The 23,443-nt window shown below is 44.7% G+C and overlaps 1 protein-coding gene across 2 annotated transcripts in view; it reads right to left on the bottom strand.

Annotated features, from left to right (window-relative positions):
- The window catches only part of ift172 (intraflagellar transport 172), a 70,914-nt gene that overhangs the window by 17,441 nt on the left and 30,030 nt on the right, over window positions 1-23,443 (bottom strand). For both annotated transcript variants that reach the window (XM_079526818.1, XM_079526819.1), the window contains 13 exons: window positions 14,784-14,868; window positions 13,841-13,933; window positions 13,375-13,452; window positions 12,515-12,763; window positions 10,441-10,519; window positions 7,332-7,452; window positions 5,949-6,093; window positions 3,981-4,070; window positions 3,742-3,839; window positions 3,082-3,217; window positions 2,812-2,928; window positions 1,221-1,363; window positions 574-667 (listed from right to left, as the gene is read on the bottom strand). In XM_079526818.1, coding sequence (XP_079382944.1) covers window positions 574-667; window positions 1,221-1,363; window positions 2,812-2,928; window positions 3,082-3,217; window positions 3,742-3,839; window positions 3,981-4,070; window positions 5,949-6,093; window positions 7,332-7,452; window positions 10,441-10,519; window positions 12,515-12,763; window positions 13,375-13,452; window positions 13,841-13,933; window positions 14,784-14,868 — 1,528 coding nt within the window. The remainder of the gene's footprint in view (window positions 1-573; window positions 668-1,220; window positions 1,364-2,811; window positions 2,929-3,081; window positions 3,218-3,741; window positions 3,840-3,980; window positions 4,071-5,948; window positions 6,094-7,331; window positions 7,453-10,440; window positions 10,520-12,514; window positions 12,764-13,374; window positions 13,453-13,840; window positions 13,934-14,783; window positions 14,869-23,443) is intronic.

The raw sequence follows: 23,443 nt of genomic DNA, 5'->3' as shown, positions 1-23,443 counted from the left end.
CTGTCTGTCATTATGATAGCAACTGTACTGGAGTTGTCTTTGCTGGCCTGGCACGTAGTAACACACTCTGGCTCAGGAGGTAGAGCGGCCATCTGGGAACCGGAAGGTTCCTGGTTTGATCCTCGGCTCCTCCTGATTCGTGTTTGTCAAAGTGTCCTTGAGAGCAGACTCCCTAATCTCTCAATACAGATTCTACTAACAGCATAATCTGTCAGCAACACTGCCATAAAACATGTAATGTTGTTAGTAGGAGGTAGTGGACTAAGAATGAGGAGGAGCGTAACCCAGTTCCTGTTTCTGCACAAAATCAGAGAAACAGAGAAATAATGGGATTTCTTTGTTTTCCTTTACTTAAATGTAGGAAACAAGCATTGTTTTAATTCACGACCCATAAAAAGTGGTCTGTGACCCAGACATGGGTGCTGACCCACTGTTTGGATGACCTGTGATACATTTGGCCGATTTACTCATGTTCTAAATGCGTAGGAAATGCTTTTATCTGAGAACAAAGAAAAGTGTATGGAAGGACATAAAGATTCAACAAGCAGGACGATGTACTGTATGTTCAAATACCTCATCCTCCATGAACATGGCATGTTTCAGATGAATTTCAGGGATCTTCTGTTTGCTGGACACCCGGGCCAGCTCAAAGGCAAAGTCAAACGAACTGATTCAGGAGAGAGAGAGAGAGAGAGAGAGAGAGAGAGAGAGAGAGAGAGAGAGAGAGAGCCACGAGAGAGAGAGAGAGAGAGGGGCTATAAGGACACTTCTTGTCCACAGCATGACCAGCAGATGAGAGTATTTCACATAAATGATAAGTGCATGGATAATTGTGTGCTGCACTTCTAGTGGAGGCCGTTTATCCAGTCAACACTACAGGAGATAAACTATCACTGAGAGCATGTGCGATGTGTTTGTGTGTCTTTTCTGGCAAACTACAAGTAGCAGGTGGTGCTTTAGCAGGAGATTGTGGGTGGTGTGAGTTGGAATGGAGTGGGTGAACAGGGAGGATTCTGGCAGAGGGCCATTATAGGGTTGAGGTGAAACTGGGTGATGACATCAACTGGCTACACAGTGAAAAGACCAGCACCGGATCAGAACGACAACAGCAACGTTTGGCTACATATGCTCAATTGGAATGCGTGGGCGTTCAAAAAGGCACCATTGCATAATTTCGGAGAGGTTGGCGACAGTGACACAGTCACGTTGACGCTACTCACCAGTTGTCTGATGCAAAATCAATGGCATACTCCAGCAGGGTGAACTTGTTGAGCAGCTTGACGGCAGCCTCCCCGCCCAGGCTCTTGGCCCACAGGTAGGCAACCTGCTTCTGGGCACTGGCCCCTCCGTGGCTTTTAGCCACCTGACACGTGCACGCACGCACACGCACAGTTGGGTTGGGGGAGAAGGACAGAAGGACATAGAACTGATTAATATGCAGGCATACATCATTTCTGTCTCACGTGGCCCAACGACATGGGGGGGCAGATTGCAGAGTAGCGAGGAGAGAGAGAGAGAGAGAGAGAGAGAGAGAGAGAGAAGATAAGACAGGAAAAGGAGAGATCTCCACGGAGAGATGACACAGATGGGGAAGCACAGATGATCCTTATCTGGAGCTGCAGCATACTGTAGCTCATGGGCCGACAGAGGTTCCGACGTTCACTTTGGCAGGATTTGAATATAAAGTGCCGGCGTCTATAATGAAATGAAGTGGATCTAATAACCTCTCAGCGTCTGTATTACCGGTATCAGTGGGGAGGGGGGTGGGGCGACGGTGGGGCAAGTCATGTGCAAAGGCTGAATTACCAGTGAGTAGTGAACTAAATTAAATGCTATGACCTTCAGTGTTCAATGTGAAACCTGTACGCTGTGCAGATGGCAGGGGCCGACGGACCACATTGACAACAGAGTGTGTCTGGTGGACGCTGAGCCCGCCCTGGAGGATCACATACAGTATTTGATGGCTGTGTGGCAGCCTCTGACTGCTTTCCTGTCAATGACTGCTTTCACACACACTGACACTGCATTGCCACTATTCTAATAACCCGCTTTACAGGGTTTGATTGTTAACAAATAGCACATCCCCTATAGATAGACAAAAAAAACAACAATGGAGGGAATCCAACTAAGCCTAATGGTTTTCCATGCCTAAATAAATGGAAACTGAGCAGAAATCTAGCAATTATAATTTGTGATTGAATTATCAGTCCATAGTTATGCACATTTAAAGAAAAATTGCCCTTGAGATTCAGGTGCACATTGTGCTCATAGGGTGCATGGAGTTTACTTAAAGATGGCCTGGGCCATGGCTCAGCGGTCCAGGCACCTTGGCTGGTAATCCAGTCTGGCAGTGTTCCGCGGGTTCGACTCCCGATTCCGACGGCCCTTATTGCATGTCTTCCCCCCATCTCTCTCCCCTCTTCCTGTCAGCCTACTGTCTGTCCCTCCATGTGGCGAAAGCCACATGAAAAAAAACATTAAAAAAAAAAAGTTGGTGTGCCATGATTTTTGTATTTTTCCAGTTTTTCATTTATGAGGTGACAGTACTTCATTAGACCCCTTGGTGTGGTTGTTATGTGCAATGATGTCGTATTTTGTGTTTCTTCCTGGAGGCTGAAACCTTGACAGTCAAATGTGCCAAAAAACAGTGATATGGTGACATCACAATGGCCATTGTAAGATGGTACCACATACATATACTTACTATGTCTCAGAGGTCTGTGGACAGTTCAGAAACTTGCCCTACTACCAGTGACATCAGCAGTTTGAAGATTTCGAACAGTTTTATTAAATATCTTTTGTGTATTATACCCGGTACGCGTCCTCCCACATGTCACTGACGCGGTACATGTGTACGGCGGCCTTCCACTCCTGTGCCTCCATGAAGTGATACTCGGCCTCAGAGAAGCGGGACTCCGCCTCCAGTTCCTGTGGGACAGAGCGGGATGCAGTCAGACATTGCAATGTGGTGCCCACACAGCAGGATGCAGTCAGACGTTGCGATGTGGTGCACACACAGCGCGTCTCTCCAAATTCATGTTGGCAGAGCTGCGGCGTGAGGAGCACGTGCATCTACAGTACCTTTGCCAGGTGCAGGTGTGTCTCGTTGAGCAGGTCTGGGTGGTGTTTGGCCACCAGGCGAATCACGTCCTCGAACATGCGGTTCTTCTTGTACATGGTGATGGCAAAGTCTGGCTGCTTCACTGTTGTAAACAGCCTACGCAGTGGTACGCACACACGTGTACATACACGCACGCATGCATGCACACACACACACACACACACACACACATGCACACACAAACACACACTTGTCAGTCCAAGAATCAATGAAGCAACAGAAGGGTTTCAGATGGAGTTGAAGTGTCAGCTGACACATCACGTTGTACTAGAACAGAAAGTCACAGAGGCTGGTGGTAAGCCCACAGGCTGGCTGGCTGTGTGTGTGTGTGTGTGTGTGTATGTGTGTGTGTGTGTGTGTGTGTGTGTGTGTGTGTGTGTGTGTGTGTGTGTGTGCCATAGTTTTGCTGTGTAATGATTACTGTTGGTCAAAGTGCAGCTGTACCTCATCAAATTCCAATTTAGCATTGAGCGATGGTGGCAGAATAAGAAAATTGCGCACACGCACACACTCACACTCACACTCACACACACACACACACACACACACACACACACACACACACACACACACACACACACACACACACACACACACATACACACAGTAGCGTTCTTTACCTCTCAGCTTCCTTGTATTTCCCGTCTTTCTCCAGTTCCTGTGCTCTGCTGAGGTACAGAGCTGTTGCGTCCTCTTCCGTCATGCATTTCACTGCCAGCTACACAAACAACAAAAACATGGCTTTATTTCATTTCTGTGGTGTGTGTGTGTGTGTGTGTGTGTGTGTGTGTGTGTGTGTGTGTGTGTGTGTGTGTGTGTGTGTGTGTGTGTGTGTGTGTGTGTGTGTGTGTGGACCAACCTTATGAGCATCCTCCCAGCGGCCAGCTGCTGTATACATGTCGATGGCATCTTTAATGTGGTCTCCCTTCACAAATAGCCGCTCTGCCACCTGCAGGGAGTAAACACACACACAGAAGAAAATCTGAATATGGTAGTTGCTAAGCACTTAAGCCCTACTATATACCTCATCGTACAACAAATAGTGAAAATTCAGACTCCATCATGGCCCGTAGCACTTGCCCTACCCCCGACGACCTTACAGGCGTATGCAAAGGCTCAACTTATGTAACTTAGATAGCATTTGATGTAGACTTACATAGCATTTTATGTATACTTATGGCATTTTAAGTAGACATAGCACTATAGTATATGCATAGTTTCATTATATAGATATTCCACTGTTACGTTCTTAGCTTACGTATGATTCATGATAACTACTTGTTTATGTATATGATGTATTGCCATGCATTTGTTCTTGCTTAATGCAAGTCCCTCTGGATTAAGAGCGTCTGCTAATGCCTAAATTGTAAAATAGTCAATCTACAAGGCCACATACAGCATATCACACATTGTGACACATTAAACACATGGATCATCATGGTAACTCTCTTATATTTTATTTATAAAGCACCTTTCAAAACAAAGTTACAAAGTGCTGTACAGTGTACAACAATATTAAATCAAGTTAAAACAAGGCAAAAATGTACAAGACAAAATGTAACCTAAATAAATGTGTTCTTAGAGATCTTAAAACCGTCAACAGACTCAGCGTTTTAAATGGATAAGGGTAGGGCGTTCCACAGTGTGGGAGCAACCACTGCAGTGCAAAGGCTCGGTCCCCCTTGGTTACTAGTTTGATCACAGGAATCTTCAGGAGGACCTGAGAGATCTCACATTTTGCTTTGCCACCAATAAGTCCGAGATATAAACTGGGACTAGGCCATGTAATGCCTTATATGTTGTTAAAAAACAAACAAACAAATCGATTCTGGATTTGCTAGGGAGCCAGTGAAGTGCAGCCAGTACCGGTGTTACATGTGCCCTTCGGTTTGTGTTGGTGAGAATTCTAGCAGTTGTATTCTGTACTAATTGTAGTTTGGGAATAGAGGAACAGCTAAGGGTGGTGTAGTCCATTGCAGTAGTCACGGGATTTGTAGGCAAAATGTTACAAAGTGTGGCCATATATTAAGGTGTATTTATTTTTTGTACAGATTGTACCCACTTGGTTGGTCCCCTTTGGTCACAGGAAGCATAAGAGATAAACCATAAGACAGTCATAAGACAGTCCTCTATAGCCACGCCCTGAAGAAGACACAGTGTGTCGAAACCGGTCGACCAGCCGGCCAGCAACTCTACATCTGACCTCAAACCTCAAACCCTTAGATCTCCATATATGGAGCTGACCTGTTCTGACATTCCATATGTTGATCCATCCCCACCCGTCCTTCCTGTTCTGACATTCCATATGTTGATCTGACCTCATCAAACCCTGTACACTCAAGACATGCTCCATATATTGCCAGTACAGAATTCATTCCATATGTTGATCTGACCCCCCATGCCAAAGCGCCAGCGCTCGCCCAGCAGCCGCAGTGCCTGGGCATGAAAGGCAAACAGACAGATGGGTGGAACTGGTACGTCAGATTTCTCAATAAAGAAAGTATTTTTGTACCTGTGGTGTGCGGGCTCCATCCATCATCTGCTGGAACGGGTACTCTGACACGGGTACAACAGGTATTGCATAGCCGGGTGGGGCATGGATCTCCAACTTCCATTGTTACTGACTTGTTACCGACTCCGGTCTAGTATCTAACTAGTCTCTCTGTGTGTGTGTACGTCTGTACGTCTGAAATCCACATAACTCGAGAACCGTTCGCCCCACCGACTTCAAATTCAACACACGTGTTCCATAGGCGCCACCTGGCAATCCTGCTTTGATGTCTGTTCTGTTTTTCCCATCACATACAGTACATCCACCATGTCTCACCTCATAATCCTGTAGGGAGGCGTAGTGCTGAGCTATCTTAAGGTAGAATTTCCCTGCTGATGTGTCGTCCTGCAACTCCAGGATGTGCACAGCCTTCTTCCACTGCCGAGCTCCGATGGCCGCCTCAATGGCCTTTAAAGAGCAGCTAGCAGAGGAGAGGAGAAAATGTGTGATATGTTAGTCCCATGGTAATCTCAGGACACTGTGTGTGTGTGTGTGTGTGTGTGTGTGTGTGTGTGTGTGTGTGTGTGTGTGTGTGTGTGTGTGCGACCGTGTGTTGGCATGCCCTGGAGAGCTGAGCATTGCGGTTTAATAAACAGCAGAGAAGCGCTCTATGTGATTAGCCATTCAATTAGCTGTTTTATGTCACTTCATTGTCACGTCTGCACAGTCACGTCTGCCCTCATACCATGCATCTCCCTGCATACTCTCACACTATGGACTCTCTCCCTGCATACTCTCACACTATGGACTCTCTCTCTCGCTCTCTCTCTCTCTCTCTCTCTCTCTCTATATATATATATATATATTGATGTATTTTATGCACTCAGCTTGTCACTAAGGGCGGCAGGGCTTACATACTTTTTTATTTTTTATATTATTATTATTATTATTATTTTATTTATTATTATTATTATAAGTGTAAGGGACCATATGCTACGTGGATAGCATAACCCCGGTGGAACATAACACTGTCTCATAGCATGGTTACCTCACTCCATCAAAGTCCTAAGTAAATAACTGACTGTCTATTTATTTGCCCTGGCAGAGCCTGAGGATAGTAAATTAAAGGACAAGTTAAAGTACCACTGCATGCTTAACTGTCACTGTGAGGGACTGTGTCAGACACTTCAAACAGCAGCGTTGATCAAATGCTGTTTTCTTGTAGTAACTCAAAAAAGCTACAGGTATGCGATAAACAAATTGTCACCGGGGCATTCATTGGAGCCCTTTGATGTTGACTACAAAGTTTATATTACTGGTACAGAAGTGGATAGTGTTTCATTCGGACGCCTTCAGCAGTAGAATTTCTAAAACCGTAGCTATGACCTTTCATCTTCAAAAAGGCTAATGTTTGTCAGTGATTGATGGGAAGATCCACTTGTCTCCCTCCACTCCCATGTCTTAACATCCTCTCTTCTAGTCCTTTATCCTCCTACAGTACTTAACACAATCTCTCTTTTTGAGAAAAGGTCATGGTCTGTATAGTGGTTTTATGGTTGTCTATCTGTGCTGTACAGCTGTTGCTTCCCTCGTGCTTCCATCACTCCAACAATCACTCTCTCCTACACCCACTATCCTTCCTGTTTCCATTCCTCCACCTGTCGCCATCTCCCTTTTTCCTCTACCCCTTCCCCCTGTCGTGTCCCAGACAGCAGGTACCCAGCCTCGATGAAGTGGTTGATGGCCGCGTCCATCTGTTTCTGTTGGACCAGATAGTCCCCCCAGGCCTCCTCTAATTTGACCACATCTGCAGGGAAGGCACTGCGAGCCAGCTCCACCGCTGAGGGGACACAGAGAGAAGACATCAGGTCGTGCAGCGAGTGTGTCACATCCGTATGCACACCATTGCACCAACGTAGTTTAGTTTAGTTTAGTTTAGTTCAAACTTACCGGCACTCAATAGGGGGTCAACAAATTAGTCCTTGAGCCAGGACCCCAAATCTGGGGTCATCTGTACCAATGGGCTGAATAATTCTCATAGTGATTTTTGGGAAGGTATACATCCCTAGTGCTAGGAAAAATGTGATAGCATTGCATCTGTGGTAGCTTTCTGTGTGTTATCACTCCATTTATAACCACATGCCAAAACACAATTTACAAAATCCGAATGGAGCATTCTACTTCAAACCGATGGTTCTATCCTATTATTGATCATATATCTTTGAAGAATGGTTGGGATACAGGTCAGACTATATATTTCTCTGAAAAGTTGTTAAAATTAGCATATCTAGAAATGTTATCTATTACAGGAGAGACAACATATAGTGACTATATATTACATGAGACGTACTTCTGTTTTCATGAAAGATGTAGCACAAAGGTTCCCTCTGTAAATGACTGTAAATATTTAAAACCATCTTAGAACATAAATTCTAAGGAAATGTTTTATGAAATTCAATAAACGAAATATAGTGTAAGTGTACAGTGTAAGTAATGCATAAGATAACTTTCCGTTCACCATTACATACATGAATATCACCTTTTAGTCCATTTGACACTTCTATCTGTTCAATACCAAACCTAATTTCATATGAAGTTTTTGTTGTTGATTTGTATTTGGGGACAATTTTAGCTTGGTTGCCCAAACTTTGGTAATTGGCATAATCCAAAAAGGCCGCTGCATCCCTGAAGCTATTTTTCTTTTATATCAGGTCAATCTCAAATCATGGTCTACCTCATCGTCAAATGTATATCCTCTTTATTATCAACATCACTTCTCATTTGTAGCTTCAACATCTCATCAGGTGTCAGGTCACCCTTAGCAAAATGTGGATCTTCCATCCAAATTGTGTGACATCACCCGGACTTTCAAGTTGAGCTTGGTGGTCTGCCACATTCCACTTGTATATGAGTACAACTGTTGTGGTACAACTGGAGCAACAGATTGTTACATTGTGACACCCAACTCACACAGCACATCAGGGTAGTCTGGGAAGTTCCCTGCCAGCAAAGTATTTTGTGCTCTGATCTTGCCTTTGCACATGGATATGAGTTTGCACAGGACTGTCCCATTCTAATGCTCTGTACTGTATACTGTAGGTCCACCCGATACACCTCAATACACCAACAAGGCAAGCACATCAGTTTATTCACTGAGCATGCGTCAGGGACATATGATGCCTGCCTCATCATGACCAAATGCAGTATCCATCAACACTGAAGGTTTTTTTTTTCTGTCTTCCTTGCTAATGAAAGTTACAGGTATGGTGTGTGCGATATGAAGTGTGAGATTACCATAATGACAGTAATCCTGAATCATATTCAAGGGCTTTTGGAGAGAAATGACTCAAATGAGACAGTCACTTTAGACTAGAGTACTGCAGAGGGTGTGTGTGTGTGTGTGTGTGTGTCGCTGTTGCTCATTGAAGGTTGTTAATGTCAAGGCAATTATGTTTATGCACTGTCAAATAGGTCTTCATCTATTCTAAGGTAGCATATAGCTGTATAGACATATTATCCTGCTCATTACTGTGCACAAATGTATACATCCCACACACCATCATTCTACAGTTCAATCTACCGTAGTTGAATACCCCTGCTGTAGGTTACAACAACAAACAGCTGCATATCAATGGTAAGGTGAATACTGTGCATGTCAACCAGTGACGATACTGTATCTGCTGCATGCTTGGACATACCTGCTTATGAGATAGACATTGACCCGACCTTTAGCACATAAGATTGACCTACTTATAAGACATTGATTCTATGTGACAGCTATTCTGTTCATTTTGTAATTGTATTGTTTTTACATAATGCAGTACAATATATCATCACTTTGGGTTTGGTATGGACACCATCTTAGATTTGGCAATACATAATTAACTGATGACTTTCACTGATTCAGCCACATTCCTTTAGCCCTATAAAACCCCAAATAATGATGAATTAACTATAACTAAAAATACATCGCATGGATGCACCTGGGACGTATCCTCAGTGCTGTATCCTGAGGTCAACGGGGTTTCGGGTCTTCCAACATCATACCCCTCACTCAGGCGACCCAGCCGGGGTGATGAAGTCCCGACTTATGTCCCAGTATCTACCCTCAATCAGTCCCACTAGGGCAAAACCAGGGCTGAGGACACAGGCTGGGGCGCTAACCCATACTGCCCACCATGGAGGACACAGGCTGGGGCGCTAACCCATACTGCTCACCCGGGTGCCGTCTACATTCCGGCTGTCACCCGTCTCTCCCGTGGTCACCAGACTATACCTGGTTGTCACATAGTCTATTCCTTTAGTATTAGTATATTAGTATTAGTTATTTTAAGCTCCTGGCAGCCATATTGGACGCCATCTTGAAAATGACGCCTTTCCGGAACATATATTTTCCTAGATTTTCAGTGTATTCTTAAGCATGCCTAGAGGTACCAGAACCAATTGGACAAACCTTTTTCTATCATTTTTGGGGGGTGTATTACTATGTTTTTTCATATTGATCCATGCAATTTTCGCCTAGTGATATAAAATAAAATGCATGATAGCACTCATAAAGCTACCACTGGTGCAATGCTATCACATATTTTCTAACTCTAGACATGTACTGTATACCTTCACAAAAATCACTATGAGCCTTATTCAGCCAGATGGTACAGACCAACCCCCCTGGCTCACAGTCTAAATGTATGTTCCATGACAAATGTAATATACTGTATATATATATTTTTCCCCCCAGGATGCCAAGTCGCATGAAGAGATTTTTTTTTAGTTTCGAGGGGGCCTTCTTCTAGTACTAGCTTGATTGCTATCGGCATCCAGTACATACCTTTCCTGAAGGCATTTCCTTTGCGGTAGCACTCCAGAGCACGCTGGTTGTTTCTGATGGTCTCGTATAGATCTCCAGCCTGGAAGCAGAGGGGCAGGGGCGAGAGGGGTTCAGTTAGAGAGAAACACAAATCAGATTGCGGCCGAGGTACGGCACAAAGAAAAAACTTTGAAGTGCTTGACTTTTCCCCCCTCTACCATGGGCCTGCCTGTGTTCTCACCTCAGATACACAAACACAGATGGTTGTTGGCACATAGAATAATAAAGTTCTTATGCAGATGGCTTGAAGACTGAGACGTGGCGAGAAATGTGCACAGATGGAGAGATAAAGAGAGTGAGGGGCGGGTGGTAAGAAAAAGTGATCGAAAAGGAGAAAAGAACACTTGGTTCTCCCAGGCATCCTGCACAGACACAGCGACACCTCTACCTGCATCTGTTAGCAGACAGGAGGAGGGGAGGACAGAGAGAGAGCGGAGAGCACCTCTACCTGCATCTGTTAGCACAGGAGGAGGGGAGGACAGAGAGAGACACCTCTACCTGCATCTGTTAGCAGACAGGAGGAGGACAGGACAGAGAGAGACACCTCTACCTGCATCTGTTAGCAGACAGGAGGAGGACAGGACAGAGAGAGACACCTCTACCTGCATCTGTTAGCAGACAGGAGGAGGGGAGGACAGAGAGAGACACCTCTACCTGCATCTGTTAGCAGACAGGAGGAGGGGAGGACAGAGAGAGACACCTCTACCTGCATCTGTTAGCAGACAGGAGGAGGGGAGGACAGAGAGAGACACCTCTACCTGCATCTGTTAGCAGACAGGAGGAGGGGAGGACAGAGAGAGAGACACCTCTACCTGCATCTGTTAGCAGACAGGAGGAGGGGAGGACAGAGAGAGAGACACCTCTACCTGCATCTGTTAGCAGACAGGAGGAGGGGAGGACAGAGAGAGAGAGACACCTCTACCTGCATCTGTTAGCAGACAGGAGGAGGGGAGGACAGAGAGAGACACCTCTACCTGCATCTGTTAGCAGACAGGAGGAGGGGAGGACAGAGAGAGAGAGACACCTCTACCTGCATCTGTTAGCAGACAGGAGGAGGGGAGGACAGAGAGAGAGACACCTCTACCTGCATCTGTTAGCAGACAGGAGGAGGGGAGGACAGAGAGAGACACCTCTACCTGCATCTGTTAGCAGACAGGAGGAGGGGAGGACAGAGAGAGACACCTCTACCTGCATCTGTTAGCAGACAGGAGGAGGGGAGGACAGAGAGAGACACCTCTACCTGCATCTGTTAGCAGACAGGAGGAGGGGAGGACAGAGAGAGACACCTCTACCTGCATCTGTTAGCAGACAGGAGGAGGGGAGGACAGAGAGAGACACCTCTACCTGCATCTGTTAGCAGACAGGAGGAGGGGAGGACAGAGAGAGACACCTCTACCTGCATCTGTTAGCAGACAGGAGGAGGGGAGGACAGAGAGAGAGCGGAGACACCTCTACCTGCATCTGTTAGCAGACAGGAGGAGGGGAGTACAGAGAGAGACACCTCTACCTGCATCTGTTAGCAGACAGGAGGGGAGGACAGAGAGAGACACCTCTACCTGCATCTGTTAGCAGACAGGAGGAGGGGAGGACAGAGAGAGAGCGGAGAGCACAGGAGGAAAGGAGGGAGAGAGAAAAGGTGTGTGTGGGCTGGGGTGGGTGAGACGAGGACAGAAGGATGACGAGGGTAAAGTGGAGAACACGGAAAAGGACAAAAGAGTTGATGAAGGGCAGATGGGAGAGACAGGCAGAGTGAAGTAAAGAAAAGGGGGGTGAATCAGAATCAGTGTGTGTGTGTGTGTGTGTGTGTGTGTGTGTGTGTGTGTGTGTGTGTGTGTGTGTGTGTGTGTGTGTGTGTGTGTGTGCGTGTCACACATCATGAGTTTGTAGATCAGCTAATTTAGCTACTTTAACACTACCATAAACCACTACCATACGATAAAGTATAAAATAGTGCATTAATTTCAAATAAAAAAAAGCTTCTGCCAGACAGCGACCGCATGAATACTGAAGGACGAAAGCTGGAGACCACACACACCCTCTCGTAGAACTCTCCTTTGATGAGAGCAGCGGCGATGCGGCCGACAGCGTCGCTGTTGGCTGCCAGCTCCGGACGGCTGATAGCCAGACGGGCGGCCTTGGCCGGGAGGCCAGCCTTCAGGTAGAGGTTGACGGCCCCCTGGTAGTCGCCCTCCCCTTCCTTCAGTTCGCCTGCCTTCTCGTCCTGGCCCGTCTCCGTCAGCCACTGGTAGTAGCTCCGACGCAGACTGTCCAGCTCAGGGTGGCCCTGCATGCATAGTAGGGTGGGGGAGGATTCTTATTTTGAAAATAGCTGATCTACATGCTTGCCTTGCCTTGCCCTATCCAAATATTCAGTGTATACTGTAGGTGAAAGTGAAAAATAGGGTAGAAATCCAGAATGTTTTGATTAGCTCTGTACACTTGTGCAGTGTGTGCATGTAAAGTAATCGGGGGTTGACGCTGATGCCAATGTTTTTGGTTATTAGGTCATTTTGGTTTTCTCTTCTAATCAAAACAGCAGAAGCAATGAAGAAACCATTTCTGACTTTTACCAGGCTACAGTGTAGCCTGTCATTGCTGTAGCCGCTACAGCAATGAAATGAAACATTCCTGTTATTGGAATAATTGAACAATAAATCCCCTGGAAAAGTAGGTCCAGTTCAAGCATAGGAATAGCTTCTCCTTCACAACTGTTGAAGGAAGAACTTTAGAGCGATATGAATGTGTCCAACACTTTTGAAATTTGTGCCGGAGGAAAACAAAAAGACAGGAGACAAAATTTAAAAAAGCTGTTGCCATTGAGGTGTCTCTTTCATCAGAGAAAGCAGGTGTAATAACGGAGTCAAACTACCTGTGGATCCGTCAATCCATCTTTACCTTGGATTCAGCCACAGCGATGCAGTTGTCCCACATATGCAGTTCCTGGTACATCTCAATCACCTCATCGATGGCATTCTGTGAGAGAGACGGCAACATGTGACAACATACACTGAAAAAAGACAAATTAGTCTTGCGTAGCAAGATGATCAGAGATCTCCACCTACGGATATGTCTGGTGATATCTAAATCTGAGGACATTCAATGAATTTAGATTTCCCCAGACATATTTGTAGACAGAGAGAGATCTGATTGTACAATCAGAGTTCAAATGAACACTGAGGAATCTCCTGTGTAGTAATATGAGTGAGCCAATGTCTCTACATTGGAGTGTATGTATACTGTATGTGTAGTAATATGAGTGAGCCAATGTCTCTACATTGGAGTGTATGTATACTGTATGTGTAGTAATATGAGTGAGCCAATGTCTCTACATTGGAGTGTATGTATACTGTATACACCATACCTGCTCCAAGTAGTACATCTCTGCTAGTTTAAAGTTCTTGTCCAGCATGGCCAAACGGGCTTGGACCTGGAAGAATTCTGTTCCATCTCCTCCCTAGACACAATACACACACGCACGCACGCACGCACGACACGCACGACACGCACAGACACACACACACACACACACACACACACACACACACACACACACACACACACACACACACACACACACACACACACACACACACACACACACACACACACACACACACACACACACACACACACACAACAAACATTCTCTAAATATAAACATCACCACCAATGACAGTGGCAGGTAGAATGTAAAAGCCAGCCAATATTGCAGGTGTGTGTGTGTGTGTGTGTGTGTGTGTGTGTGTGTGTGTGTGTGTGTGTGTGTGTGTGTGTGTGTGTGTGTGTGTGTGTGTGTGTGTGTGTGTGTGTGTGTCGTATCGTATCATCACATGACTGAACTGTTAGAGACATTTACCTTTCTGCTCCAGTACTCTAATAGGTAGTTATATCGGCCAATCAGCTTGTTAGATCTGGGTCTCTGTGTATGTATGTTGTAACTGTATTGTTTGTATGTATACAGTATGTCAGATTGTTTGTATTAGTACAGTATGACAGATTGTAGGTAGTATGACAGATTGTCAGTATGGATGGAGACAGTAGGGTACATACAGTAGTATGACAGATTGTCAGTATGGATGGAGGCAGTAGGGTACATACAGTAGGTACTAGTATGTCAGATTGTCAGTATGGATGGAGACAGTAGGGTACATACAGTATAGGTACTAGTATGACAGTATGGATGGAGACAGTAGGGTACATACAGTAGGTACTAGTATGACAGTATGGATGGAGACAGTAGGGTACATACAGTAGGTACTAGTATGTCAGATTGTCAGTATGGATGGAGACAGTAGGGTACATACGGTTTCCTTTGATATCTTGTCAGCAATCACGTTTGTTTCACTGAGGAAACGAACTGTAGAGACATCCCCTAAGGCAGCAAAACACCTGAAAATGGAAATGGAAAGAAAGAAAGAAAGAAAGAAAGAAAGAAAGAAAGAAAGAAAGAAAGAAAGAAAGAAAAGAAATGTAAGGAAGACAATCCCTACATTTACATACACTGATCTCAGCACAACACAAACAAATTGAATGGGAAAATAAATGATGAGTAAAAACTGACACTTAATTAATTAGCAGAGACAAATTACATGTTACATAATGAGGTACGCTCCTACACTACAGTATATGAGTAGTCAAGTCATAATAAAGCTAGTTGCTAACATTTAACCACCATTATCAAATTGTCATTCTCAGCAGTTGCATCAGAGTGCTGAGGAGATCGTGGAAACAAGCCCATGTCGCCCATCGTTTCGCATCTCTTCTCCTTACCTCATTAAAATTCTCCTCTCGGGACAACAGATTTTTGTTTAGTTTTCTTTTTATACCCCGATCGCATGATTCATGCAGATTAGGCCGGTGCATTACGCACGGTGTATCAGATTAGGCCGGTGCATTACGCACGGTGTATCAGATTAGGCCGGTGCATTACGCACGGTGTATCAGATTAGGCCGGTGCATTACGCACGGTGTATCAGATTAGGCCGGTGCATTACGCACGGTGTATCAGATTAGGCCGGTGCATTACGCACGGTGTATCAGATTAGGCCGGTGCATTACGCACGGTGTATCAGATTAGGCCGGTGCATTACGCACGGTGTATCAGATTAGGCCGGTGCATGGAGCACTTGAGGGGCGCATGGAGGATAGTCGCAGGTTTGCGTAGCTCCGCTCGGTCGTGACTGTTTTTTTCATTTATTAAGGCATACTTTGCTTTGCAATTTTATTTTTGTGAAAATATCATACACTATTATTTTTGTTACTTGAATCCTAAGTTGTGGCATTGTTAGGATGAACTTACGCCCCAGGGGGGGCGATCAGAAAACCAACCCGGACTCTACACACGTGCTTGGTGGAGGAAACATGGCGTCGCCGTTGGAAGAGCAATTGAGCCTGTCTGTCTTCACTACTGCCTTGGCTGCGCTCAAGAACGACATCTGTGCTAAAATAGACTCAGTTGCTTTGACTTTGAACACTGAGATCTCTGCAGTTCGTGACGAGCTAACTGCTAAGATTACTACTTTGGAGGAAGCCTCGGAGACACAGGGCAACCACTTGACTGATCTGGAGCTATCTGCTTTATCCACTTCCACTGCTGTGACGGAGCTACAGGACACGGTCGCTAAACTTTCTCAAACTGTGGCTACGTTGGAAGCAAAAACGGTTGATATTGAATCGAGATCTCGTCGAAACAACATCCGCGTGCTATCTGTCGCAGAGAGTTCAGAGAAGGGTAACCCTACTACTTTTCTGGCGAAATTACTTAAAGAAGTTTTGCAGTTGGACGAGGAACCCTTATTTGATCGTGCTCACAGGACCGGTAGGGTTAAACCTGGGTCCCCTCGGCCGTTCGTGGCACGCTGCCACTACTTTCAGACACGCCAAGATATCCTGAATAAGGCCAGCAAAGGTGGAACACTGATGTACCAGGGTAAAAGAATTTCAATCCAGGCCGATTATCCAGCCGTCATAGCGAAGAGGCGCGCTTCCTTCGTCCCGGTAAAACGGACTTTACAGACTATTAAAATACAGTCTCCTGGCCTGGAGTATGGAGTCTACCACCCGGGCGTTTTGAAGATAACCCTCCCAGACGGTACAAGACGTGTCTTTGATGATCCTACAGAAGCCACAGCGTTCGTACAGGACCTTGGGATGTCAATCGGATCACAACAGCCTGTGTCTCCGGGATCAAGAAGCCACACACCGCCGCTGGTTGCTGAGGATCCAGCGCCACCCGACGATAATCTACCGGATGACACCTGAGGATGATCCTTCTGTTATTTAATTTTTGTATTTTTATTTTTCGCCACCGCAGCTTCTATTGGACTGGAGTGGACTGTACAGGTTTTTTTCTTTTTTCTTATTGCTTTACTTGACTACTATTTGTTCACTGTAAACTAGTATTGATATGTTGCTGTAAATCCCAAACTATGATGCATTGCTTTAGTTGTACTATAAACACGCTGTTGTGTTGTTTGTCATAGCAACTGATGCGCCGAGGGCATATTTCCTTTAGTGTGGGGACTAGGTGTTTTCACTTGCTGTAATTACTCACAGAAATCGATAGGTGGCAGTAGATACACTTTTTACTTTCTCCCGTGGTTATACCGATATTGGTGCCTGTAGTAATGTGTTACCATAGAGGGCGTTTTTCCCCCCCCCTGGTGATTACACCATTAGGTGTGTCCATATTAATGTGTTACCCTAGAGGGCGGTTGTTTTCTTTATTTATTTCTTATTTTTTCTTCTCCTTCCCAGTAGCTATGGCTTTAAAGGCATCTTTGTTTGTTATCACCTGATGGGTAATGCACATGTTAATTAGGTAAATAAGAAGCTGTTGGTGTATTTTTGTTGTTATTATTATTATTATTATTACATTTTTTTTTTTTTTTCCTTTATTTTTTTTTCCTTCTGTATGATATATTACATAAGTAGAACATGCCTTTTTTCCTTTTTTCAATTTCTAATCAGTCACTCGGCTTGAGTGTGAACACTTGAGTGTTTTGGGTACTAGATAGATACATAGCATAGGGTTGTGTGTCTTGTTCTCTGAGCATTTCAAGTTTGCTAGGATTTTGTTAGTTAGGTTGTTTGGTTTTTGCGCGTGTCTCAATGGGGATGCTTCAGCGTAGGAGGGGTGGGGGGTGGGGGGTAGGGAGGGTTATTTGTTTTGTTGTTTGTTTGTCCTCTTGGCTTGGTCGCCCTGTTGCAATCTTGTTATATTGTTGTATTATATGTGCTTTGCATCCGGCATGTGTTCTCAGGCATTTTCCATCCTTATATTTGCTGTATGACCCAACCTAGAGCTGTGCCGCAGTCGGGAGGTATGCTCAAGTTCTGTAGCTGGAACTGCAGAGGTCTAAATCAACCACTGAAATGCTCCAAGGTGATTCATCACCTTCAACATCTGAATGTAGGTATTGCTTTCTTGCAGGAGACCCATTTGAAAGGTACCAGTCATGTGAAGTTACGGCGGAGATGGGTTGGCCAGGTTTATCATTCATCATTCCAATCAAGATCTAGAGGGGTGGCCATTTTGATTCATAAATCTGTTAGTTTCATTTCTTCCGATGTTGTTTCAGATCCGGGTGGACGATTTGTGTTTGTTACAGGAACGTTATATAACACCCCAGTCATCCTGGCTAACGTATATGGTCCAAATTGGGATAATGAGAACTTTTTTCAAACGTTGTTTTCTAGATTACCTGATATGTCAACACACTACCTCTTATTGGGGGGGGATTTTAACTCCTGGATTAACCCCGAGTGGGACAGATCATCTTCCAGAACTGGTGTGCCTTCGAGGTCTGCCAAAATCATTCAGGCTTTTATGAATGAGTTCAATGTCTTAGATCCCTGGCGCTTTTTGAACCCACTTGGTAAACAATACAGCTTCTTCTCTCCTGTCCATCAATCGTACACACGTATCGATTACTTTCTGATGGATAACCGATTAGCTCCAATGTTACACTCTTGCAAATATGAAGCAATAGTACTATCAGACCACGCCCCAGTAGTTCTTGAACTGCACTTTCAAGAATATGATAATACACCTCCCCCCTGGCGCCTAAATAGTCGTTTATTGTCCAATGAAACTTTTGTAAATTTTGTTAATAGCCAAATTGATTTATTTATTTCGATCAATCAGACGCCTGGGATCTCTGCATCCTTACTGTGGGAGACCTTAAAGGCATATTTAAGAGGTGAAATAATTTCATATAGCGCATATGAGAGTAAATTTAGGAAGCAGCAAATGTGTAGTTTGGCTAAACAAATAAGTCAGTTGGATAGTATACATTCCACTCAACCCTCACCTGATCTTTATAAAGAACGTATTTCTCTCCAAGCTAAATTTGACATCCTCTCCTCTGCTCACGTAGAGGATTTATTACTTAAATCTAGATTTAATTATTATGAACATGGAGATAAGGCTGGCAAACTACTAGCTCATCAATTACGACAGGCCTCTGCCTCCCATCAGATCCCACAGGTTCGGACTCCTGCTGGTGTAACAACAGATCCTAAGCAGATCAACGAACAATTTAAACAATTTTATGCCTCCCTGTATACATCTGAGCAAACTACTGATCCCTCTGCTTATGATAATTTTTTCAATTTATTGGACATACCCAAATTAAGTCCAGAGGTAGCTCGGAAGCTGGACGGGCCGGTCAGTATTGATGAGCTTAGAAGAGCTGCTAGTGGTATGCAAACAGGAAAATGCCCAGGTTTAGATGGTTACCCAGTTGAGTTTTATAAGAAGTTTTTTGAAAAACTGGCACCTATTCTAATTGATATGTATACGGAATCATTTAATTCACACAGTTTACCACCATCCCTCACCCAGGCTTCAATTTCATTATTATTGAAGAAAGACAAGGACCCCTTATCTTGTGCTAGCTATCGTCCTATTAGCTTGCTATCTGTGGACCTGAAGCTTTTATCCAAGCTCTTAGCTATGCGCCTTGAATCTGTCCTTCCAACCATTATTTCGCCAGATCAGACTGGGTTTGTCCAAAATAGATACTCATTTTTTAACATCAGGCGTCTCTTTAATGTTCTATATAGCCCCGCCCCCTCAGCTAGTCCGGAGGTTGTTATCTCGCTCGACGCAGCCAAAGCGTTTGACCGTGTGGAGTGGGCGTACCTTTTTAGTACATTGGAGAAGTTTGGATTTGGGGCCAACTTTGTGTCTTGGGTGAAACTGCTTTATACATCTCCTACTGCATCAGTAAGGACCAATAATACCCGTTCAGCACAATTCCCCCTATATCGCTCGACCAGGCAGGGCTGTAATTTGAGTCCACTTCTGTTTGATATCGCCATCGAACCGTTGGCTATTGCACTTCGGTCAAGCCCTCGCATAACAGGTATAGTTAGAAATGGCATTGAGCAGCGGACATCCCTTTATGCAGATGATTTACTTTTGTATGTTTCCGACATATCTACGTCCATTCCAGCGATACTTGACATTTTCTCCTCATTTGGCCCTATCTCTGGTTATAAGCTGAACCTGGATAAAAGTGAGTTACTCCCATTAAACGCAGCAGCACGTAATTACCCGCTGAGCAATTTTCCATTTAAAATAGCTCTGAATGGTTTTAAATACCTTGGTATTCAGATTACAGACAGCTTTGAAGATTTATTCAAATGTAATTTTGGTACTTTACTGACTCGCTTCCAGGAAGATTTTGAACGGTGGTCTCTATTGCCATTATCTCTTGCTGCGCGCGTTAATTGTGTCAAGATGAATTCTCTCCCAAAATTCTCTTATCTTGTCCAGTGCCTGCCCATTTTTCTCCCCCTTTCTTTTTTTGATAAAATTGATCGCATGATCTCAGAATTTATTTGGAATAAAAAAGTTCCCAGGATCAGTAAAGCATTATTACAAAGACCCAGACCTCAGGGTGGGTTAGCCCTACCTAACTTTAGGTTTTATTACTGGGCGGCCAATCTTAGAATTTTGCAACATTGGCTGATGTTGGAGAAATCACCTTTACGTCCGACGTGGATTGGAATGGAATCTTCCTCAGTTAGGCCTGCCTCGCTAACTGCTCTTATTCATACCCCTATTCGTTTTTCTCTTACCCCCTATTCTAAGAATACTATTGTCAAATCCACACTAAAAATTTGGAATCAATTCAGGCGCCACTTTGGTCTACAAGCTCAGTCCTTCTTCGCCCCAATAGCAGCAAACCCTTTATTCCATCCATCTTTGAGTGATAATGCCTTCTCTGTATGGTCATCACTTGGTATTACGAATCTCAGGGATCTGTATATCGACAATGTATTTGCCTCCTTTCAACAGCTGTCTGTGAAGTATTCCCTTTCAAATCAACACTTCTTTCGATACCTTCAGATCCGCAGTTTTGTGCGCAGCCTTAACCCTATATTTCCAAACCTTCCAGAGGCCACTGAGGTTGAGTCATTTTTAACTCCATTGTCGAGCACGAAGGGCCTAATATCTATTATGTACAATTGTATTTTCTCTTTGCGGCCTACTTCAATAGAAAGTATTAAGAACAAGTGGGAAGAGGATTTGGGAGAAGAAATCTCAGATGATGATTGGGATGATATTTTACGTCTTGTCCACTCTTCTTCCATTTGTGCAAGGCATGGGCTAATCCAATGCAAAATTATCCATCGTGTACATTTCACTAAAGTTAGGTTATCCAAAATATATGGTGATGTGGATCCCCTGTGTGATAGGTGTCGTTCGGCCCCTGCCACGTATATACATATGTTTTGGTCATGCCCTTCTTTACGTAGATATTGGACTGAGATCTTTGACACTATGTCAAGGAGTGTTAGGATACCGTTAGAACCAAATGCAATGACGGCTATTTTTGGAATGTCTCCCCCTACTCTATTACTGCCTAAATACAAAGCTCATTTGGTGGCCTTTACCACTCTCTTAGCTAGGCGTCTAATTCTGATGAAATGGAAGTCCTCTGCTCCCCCAACCCATCTTCACTGGATTAGAGATGTACTCCACTTTATTAAATTAGAAAAAATTAGATGTACCCTGAGACTAGGCTCGGTATCCAAATTTGAAGACACATGGGGCCCCTTCCTCGCACTTGTAAATGAGTTGCAGTTCCTAACTATTCCAGATTGAATGAGTGTAATCCTGAATCTGAGCATACTACATGTCGAGTCCCGACACACAGCTGGGTTGTCCAGTATATTTATTATTAGGAACCATGTGTGGGTGCACTGCCACGTCCATTATGTTTTGGAGGGGTGACCAATGACCATGCCATGTTGTCTTGTCTTGTCTTGTCTTGTCTTGTCTTGTCTTGCGTTTGTTTCAAAACTGGATTCAGGTTATGTGATTTGTAACTGACACTTCCCTGTTAGCATAGGACTATATACTTGCTTTTATGCTACCACAATATTTTGCATATAGTGGTCACAACATTTATATGTCAATGTTATCTCTTTGGTATGTTCCATATGGGTGTGTCACATATACTGTCATATTGTTTGATTTACTGTATACCCTGAAATCTTGAATAAACAAAACTGTGAAAAAAAAAAAAAAAATCTTAAAGGAGCACTTCACCCACTTTCAACCTAATTGGTCCTCACTAATGTTCATTATAATAAAGGATAATTTATGTAAAAAAAAAAAAAAAAAAAAAAAAAAAAAAGATTAGGCCGGTGCATTACGCACGGTGTATCAGATTAGGCCGGTGCATTACGCACGGTGTATCAGATTAGGCCGGTGCATTACGCACGGTGTATCAGATTAGGCCGGTGCATTACGCACAGTGTATCAGATTAGGCCGGTGCATTACGCACGGTGTATCAGATTAGGCCGGTGCATTACGCACGGTGTATCAGATTAGGCCGGTGCATTACGCACGGTGTATCAGATTAGGCCGGTGCATTACGCACGGTGTATCAGATTAGGCCGGTGCATTACGCACGGTGTATCAGATTAGGCCGGTGCATTACGCACGGTGTATCAGATTAGGCCGGTGCATTACGCACGGTGTATCAGATTAGGCCGGTGCATTACGCACGGTGTATCAGATTAGGCCGGTGCATTACGCACGGTGTATCAGATTAGGCCGGTGCATTACGCACGGTGTATCAGATTAGGCCGGTGCATTACGCACGGTGTATCAGATTAGGCCGGTGCATTACGCACGGTGTATCAGATTAGGCCGGTGCATTACGCACGGTGTATCAGATTAGGCCGGTGCATTACGCACGGTGTATCAGATTAGGCCGGTGCATTACGCACGGTGTATCAGATTAGGCCGGTGCATTACGCACGGTGTATCAGATTAGGCCGGTGCATTACGCACGGTGTATCAGATTAGGCCGGTGCATTACGCACGGTGTATCAGATTAGGCCGGTGCATTACGCACGGTGTATCAGATTAGGCCGGTGCATTACGCACGGTGTATCAGATTAGGCCGGTGCATTACGCACGGTGTATCAGATTAGGCCGGTGCATTACGCACGGTGTATCAGATTAGGCCGGTGCATTACGCACGGTGTATCAGATTAGGCCGGTGCATTACGCACGGTGTATCAGATTAGGCCGGTGCATTACGCACGGTGTATCAGATTAGGCCGGTGCATTACGCACGGTGTATCAGATTAGGCCGGTGCATTACGCACGGTGTATCAGATTAGGCCGGTGCATTACGCACGGTGTATCAGATTAGGCCGGTGCATTACGCACGGTGTATCAGATTAGGCCGGTGCATTACGCACGCTGTATCAGATTAGGCCGGTGCATTACGCACGGTGTATCAGATTAGGCCGGTGCATTACGCACGGTGTATCAGATTAGGCCGGTGCATTACGCACGGTGTATCAGATTAGGCCGGTGCATTACGCACGGTGTATCAGATTAGGCCGGTGCATTACGCACGGTGTATCAGATTAGGCCGGTGCATTACGCACGGTGTATCAGATTAGGCCGGTGCATTACGCACGGTGTATCAG

This window comes from Electrona antarctica (genome assembly GCF_951216825.1).
Source record: "Electrona antarctica genome assembly, chromosome: 17".
In the NCBI taxonomy this organism is placed as follows: domain Eukaryota; kingdom Metazoa; phylum Chordata; class Actinopteri; order Myctophiformes; family Myctophidae; genus Electrona; species Electrona antarctica.
This window is presented reverse-complemented; position numbering and strand designations above follow the sequence as displayed.